General features: G+C 38.2%; 1 protein-coding gene across 2 annotated transcripts; it reads left to right on the top strand.

Moving 5' to 3' along the window:
- Window positions 1-433: 433 nt before the first annotated feature.
- On the top strand, window positions 434-6036 carry LOC127812920 (uncharacterized). 2 transcript variants are annotated; one of them, XM_052353508.1, is made up of 9 exons: window positions 434-675; window positions 1084-2045; window positions 2199-2282; window positions 2442-2532; window positions 2702-2859; window positions 2960-3011; window positions 4244-4326; window positions 4465-4558; window positions 5170-6036. In XM_052353508.1, the coding sequence occupies exons 2-9, from the start codon at window positions 1107-1109 to the stop codon at window positions 5745-5747; spliced, it is 2079 nt and encodes a 692-aa protein (XP_052209468.1). In that variant the 5' UTR covers window positions 434-675; window positions 1084-1106; the 3' UTR covers window positions 5748-6036. The 2 variants fall into 2 exon arrangements, with proteins under 2 accessions (XP_052209468.1, XP_052209467.1); XM_052353507.1 differs by having other exon boundaries at window positions 435-675; window positions 1084-2282.
- The last annotated feature ends 65 nt before the right edge of the window (window positions 6037-6101 follow it).

Genomic DNA, 6101 nt, shown 5'->3' with positions numbered 1-6101 from the left:
GACTTGGTGGATGAGATGAACAGAAAAAAGCGCGATAATGAAATAATTTTTTTCAAAATTCAAAATTATATTGCTTTCAAATCACCAAAGCTTCCTTTCATAATCAAAATAAACTTATAAATTCTATAAGAAATTTTATGAAAGTTAAAAGTTTTTAAATTATGACAATCTAAAAATTTAATTGATAAATTACAAATTAAAATTCATTTTAAAATTATAATAAGTCTAAATATTTAGTTTTTTAATAATTTTATTTTATCCTTTTTTTAGGGGTTTACTTGGACATTTTGGTAATTTGGTAATAAGAGGTTTTTTTATTTTCAGAAATTCACATTATCAATTCATATCATCGTGGTAACCGTTAGTTGGACGGACGCCTCGAAGCGGGGCAAAAGCGTCAATTAAATCGCTTTGGTGCCCACTGAGTGGTTGCTCTATCAATTGATTCACAGCGCGAGAGCGAGAGAGAGAGGAGAGAGACCTTTTCTGCGAACTCTCGTGTTCTCGGTGCTGGTCTCTCTTTTACCCGTTTCAGGTCAAAGTTCTGATCTCTCGCTCGATTCAGAATTTTTTTTTTTTTTCATTTGAAGTGGGTCCGTCCTGTTTCTCGATTCTCTGCCTTCAGTTTCAATCGAGAGGGATCCTCTCAGAGTGCAGACCCAAGTTTCATGACAGGCAAGGGGAATTTTTTAGTTTCTTTTCTTTGATACTGAGTAATTTATTTGTTGTTGAATCTTCAACTGACCTCCAAATCGTATGTTTTGATTTGGAAACTCTGTTAGCAAGAATTGAATTTCCGCTTATCACCTGTTATAGATGACGTTTTTGTACCTTACAATCTGTGCCCTTTTGGGAGTATTTGTTGACTGTTTCTTGTGTTTCTGTATGTATCTCTGTGATTCTGTGATGGGTTTTGATTCTGATTTTGATTCTGATCTTTGTTTAGACCTTTCTCTTTCTCTGTCTAAGGGTTCAATACCACTGATAGATCATAGATGTTTTCCGTGACTGGAAGATAAAATCAGATTTTGAAAGGGTGCTTTCTTTCTAATTTTCTGTGTTTATTTGTTTTGGCGGAAGTAGGTTTTTCAGGTTGAATTCAGGCAATGATGGGCAGTCAACGGGAAGAAGAAGAAGATCAGTTTTTTGATGCCTCTGGTGAGGTTGCTTCAGTTTCTGATTCCCTTTCAGATTGCTCCGGTGATTGCTGTTCTTGTTCTGAATTTCCTGGTTCTGATGCTTATGGACTCGGGTATGAACTTTGGATGGAGATGCCTGAAACTGCTCATCAACGTCGCAGTAGGTTTAGGAAGTGGATGGGTTTACGTTCAGATCAGGATCAGATTGAGGAAGGGGAATCAGGAGAAACGTTACGCGATGACTTCAAAATTGAGTTTAATAGACCTAATGACGACAACAGGGCTGTGCTGAGAACTAAGAATTTGGAAGATCATTTTTCTCATACCCCGTCCACTGGATCTTACTGTTCAAAAGAAGCAGATTTGTTTGAAGAAGATGCTCACGAGGGAAGTTTAATATCTAAAATTAAGAATTTGGATAGTAGAACAGAGTGTGTCAATGGAGTCACCAAGAGCGGAATGCTCAGTGGATTGCTGGAAGTGGGATCAAATAGGGCTGCTAGTATTGATGAGCTTCAACGTACTCATGGGTCATCTTCTTTGGATCGGTGGTTGTTGAGGAGGGATGTTGAGGCAGATAAGTTGGTGGATATGAAAAACAAAATGAAAAGTGGTTGGTTTAGAACACTATTTACCAAAGCCCATGCTGCGGATAGACAAAGGGAAACAGACTCAGAGAGGAATTCTCGTTCAGATGCGAGTGCTAGGCTTAGAAAAGTCCAGGTGCATACTTATAGGAAGAAGTTGAAGGAGTTGTCTTCTCTCTATGAAGGACAAGAATTTGCTGCACATGAGGGCTCAATCTTGACTATGAAGTTTAGTCCTGATGGTCAGTACCTTGCAAGTGCAGGTGAAGATGGCATTGTACGTGTGTGGAAGGTGATTGAGCATGAGAAACCAAGCAAGGTAGACATTCAACATACTGATTCATCGTCTTTATATTTCTCAACGGATCATCATTCCAAATTAGGCCCTCTTGGCGTGAATAAAGGCAAAATTGGGAAAATAAAAAATTTGAGGAAGTCTTCTGAATCTTCTTGTGTTATTTTCCCACCGAAGGTATTTTGGATTATAGAGAAACCCCTCCATGAGTTCCATGGACACAGTGGCGACGTCTTGTCTCTTGCATGGTCAAATAATGGGGTTAGTATCTTCAGAAAACTAGCAAATGCTGTTGATTTCCTGGTTATGAATGTCCTAAATTGCTGTTTTTGCTTGTTAACTATTGGACTTATAACATAAAATAAGTTTCCTAGTTCTCTATCCTTAATGTTGCTTCTGATGAATCTGTATTCTCTGCAGTATCTGCTGTCATCCTCTGTTGATAAAACAGTTCGCCTGTGGCAAGTAGGACATGAACGGTGCCTTGGAGTTTTCTTTCATAATAACTATGGTGAACTTCTGGCTGCCTTTATTGTTTCCTTTACCATGAATATCATTTTTTTTCTTGTTCAGAAATGCAATGAATATAATATTATATTTGTTAATATTTCCATCAAAATCTCAACCTTTTCTCCTATAAATTAGGATGTGTAATTGTTGACTTTTTAACATCGATGCAGTGACCTGTGTGGAATTCAATCCTGTGGATGACACATATTTCATTAGTGGATCAATAGACGGGAAAGTACGCATTTGGGAAGTGCGTGGTTGTCGAGTTGTTGATTGGATTGATATAAGAGATATTGTGACTGCTGTTTGCTATTACCCTAATGGGAAGGTTTGTGAATTTCTTGCCTTTACTTTCTTGCAGTAAAATTCTGCTTAAAAAATCGTTTACACACTGGTTAACAAAGATGGTGTCAACTTAATTACCACAGGGAGGAATTGTGGGCTCAATGGATGGAAGTTGCCGTTTTTATGACATCATAGGTATGCACAGGAAGTTTGGTTACCTTTTTGCTCTAGAGTACCTGTACAATATTGTACTCTTGCAGAATGTCAGATTGTTTAGACTCTCAGAATTTTAGGACCGCTAATTTGTGATTCTTTATCTTGAACTCTGTTCTTTTCTATTTCCTTTGCTTGATGTTGTTTTCCACTTTTTCCCATGGCTACTGGTATGGTGCTGTTGGCAGTAGTGGCTGCGGCCAAGGGGCACAAGTAGTTAACCTGTCAATTGTATAATGGAGCTATTTCAATTTTTGGTTTGAGCTTCTATTCTCTGACAGCATTTTGTGCCTTGCACAAAGAAATGTATAGTAGGCAGCTAATAAAACTAATAGCAGCTGGAAGGGGCTGCCAGCACAGGACATCGTTTTATGTGGAATGCATAATTTGGAAGATTAACAAACTTTTTCCCTTAATTGGTTACCATGCATATTGGATTATATTTTACTCTGAATGGGCTTGGAGTCATCTCGGTGGAGAGGCGTGAATTGCGAAATGGTCTGTGGAGGAATCCATGAAATCGTAGCAAGACCATTTCAGTGACGTTCACTTGCATTTCCGTAGCACAGTTATCTGTAAGAAATTGATCATGCCGTCGAGAATATTTGACGAAGGCTAGGAAATTGGTGGGCCTAATATTATTTTGATTGGCAATTTTTCTTGAAGGGTAAAATCTATATTGTTTCTTCTTTGTCATATTTCAGGCTAATCTCATTGATAAAAGTGATATATTACCGAGCTGAATGACTTTGAATGCTTATGGCACATCATATTTGCGTATCAACTACATAATTGCTGCTGAATAGTAACATAGAAGACAAACATTGTATTATCTTAAATGCGGGACAATTTTTCAAAATTGCATGTTTTCATAGTTGATGTCCAACATAAAAGACACATAACATTGTAGAGATATCTTGAATGGACACTCTTGTCAAATGGCAAATGTTCTCTGGATAGAAACATAACACATAAAAATTGCAGAGTTACCTTGAACAGTAACTCTCGTCAAATGCAACGTGTTCTGTGGTTTATTTGATATATACTGCAAGGAACTGATTCCTTCTGGTTAAAATCTCTGTCATCTTTCTAATTGGACTCTGTATGCCTCCCGATACTTTCTACTTATTGATTGGAATGATACATGTTGCATTTATCATCTTAATCTTCTTATAATTGACTGAAGATTTACTGTCACATATTGCTTCGGACAGATAATCGGTTGCAGCAGTTGGATGCTCAAATATCTCTACAAGGGAAAAAGAAGTTACCCTTGAAGAGGATAACCGGCTTTCAGGCAAGTGCTCCTTGCTTTCTCTATGCTGGTTTTGTTTCATCTAGCAAGAGCAATTACATGACGTCTTTCATCCGACTCTTCTTTCAATAGATGTCTTTTGTAGGCTAAAGACTACTGTGTTATATCTTTGCTCTACAGTTCTCACCAAGTGATCCAAGCAAAGTTCTGGTCACTTCTGCTGATTCCCAAGTAAGAGTACTTTGCGGGCTCGATGTAGTCTTCAAATTCAAGGGTGAGCATCTCTACTCGTTCTTTCTTTCATCCTTTTTTCCTTCTGGGTAGTAGTAAGATTTACATAATTGAGTTAAGGCAAGGCTTGTGATGGCTTGACGAGTAGAGAGATTTACTTGGTAAAATAACAAAATGTGATGTTAAAACTTAAAAGATTGATATAGATTGAAGGTTAGATAGGAATTATGATTTTTGCTTCGTCTTATGATTTTATGAACCCACTTAAACATGAAATATAAGTTCAATACCCACTAAAAATCAAATTTGATATAAATACAGAGAATCATTAAAGGAAAGCATTGAGTCATTTAGTGTCTAAGTGGTAAACTAGATTTTTCCTTTGACAACATCAGTACAATAAGTTTATTATGTGGGAATTTGATTTTATTTTATTTGCATGATCCTCATGGTAAATGAATTGGTAAACTTGAAAAGGAGGGATGCCTCATGGTAAATGAATGTATGATGACCAAAACATTTTTTGGGCTAAATTTAATTGAGTTAATGCAAGGGTAAAATGGTCTTTTCGAATGTTTGGGCCCCCCACCATTTTATCATCATTCTCTTCAATTTCATAATGATCATCTCACTTTTGTCTACCGCAATTTTCAGGTCGCCGAATTTCGGGAAGTCAGATTGGCGTTGCTGCATCTTTCACAGGGGACGGCAAACACGTTGTCTCAGCAAGCGACGGTGCCAACGTCTGCATCTGGGACTCCAGCAGACCCGACAGGGCTTCCAAACCAAAGACGATCTCTTCTTGTGAGAGTTTCATTTCTCACAACGCATCCATTGCCATTCCTTGGTGGGGTATGAAAACCACACCTGGATCGCCCTCGACCACCCCATCCACGGGGGATGAGGATGGCCTAGCAGTCTGTGTCTGTATCCCGGGGAATGAGCCTTGTGACAGGGACTCGCTCGACAGCTTGACTTCGTCCCCGGCTCACAACTGTTTCTCTTTGACGAAGGGAACCGCAACTTGGCCGGAGGAGAATCTGCCGAATTCAAGTCCAGTGAGGGCTTCACCGGCAGTGTCTAAATCTGAGCATAATAAGCTTTTGAAGAGTGGTGGTGGAGGCCAACACCCACACATTTCGTGGCATCTCTGGGGTCTTGTGATTGTAACGGCAGGCTGGGACGGGCGGATTAGAACTTACCACAATTATGGATTGCCAATCCGCCTTTGAAGATCAAAGGCCTCAGCAGTCAATTGGGGCTTTACAATTTTGACGGCAGCAATTGCCGCTGCCGTAATAAGAGTAGATTTATAGGTTTCTTAGCTTGTATAGTTTAATACAGAAGAAAACTAACATAAAGGTTATTACAAGTTATAAGTATTTACTATTTAGATAAGGAAAAAGAAAAGTGTATTATATCCAAAATTATATAGTGGGCAAGTGCCAAATATATTGTGTAATGAATTTCAATACTCTGATAATTGCTATATAATTCTTTGATTTGATTAGATTATTGACATCTTTATGGCTCAATGGTTTAGTTGGTAGATAATTATCCCTTGTTTGAAGTAAGCATGCATCATT

This window comes from Diospyros lotus, chromosome 11 (genome assembly GCF_014633365.1).
Source record: "Diospyros lotus cultivar Yz01 chromosome 11, ASM1463336v1, whole genome shotgun sequence".
NCBI lineage: Eukaryota > Viridiplantae > Streptophyta > Magnoliopsida > Ericales > Ebenaceae > Diospyros > Diospyros lotus.
Note: the sequence above shows the minus strand (reverse complement) of the source record. Positions and strands in the feature narration are given on the sequence as shown.

What these genes read in the sequence shown, in the direction of transcription:
- LOC127812920 (XM_052353507.1), top strand. Translation starts at nt 1,107, where the DNA reads ATGATGGGCAGTCAACGGGAAGAAGAAGAAGATCAGTTTTTTGATGCC. An exon ending in TTGCATGGTCAAATAATGGG is followed by an intron (nt 2,283 to 2,441) that starts GTTAGTATCTTC and finishes TATTCTCTGCAG; the next exon opens with TATCTGCTGTCATCCTCTGT. An exon ending in GCTATTACCCTAATGGGAAG is followed by an intron (nt 2,860 to 2,959) that starts GTTTGTGAATTT and finishes TAATTACCACAG; the next exon opens with GGAGGAATTGTGGGCTCAAT.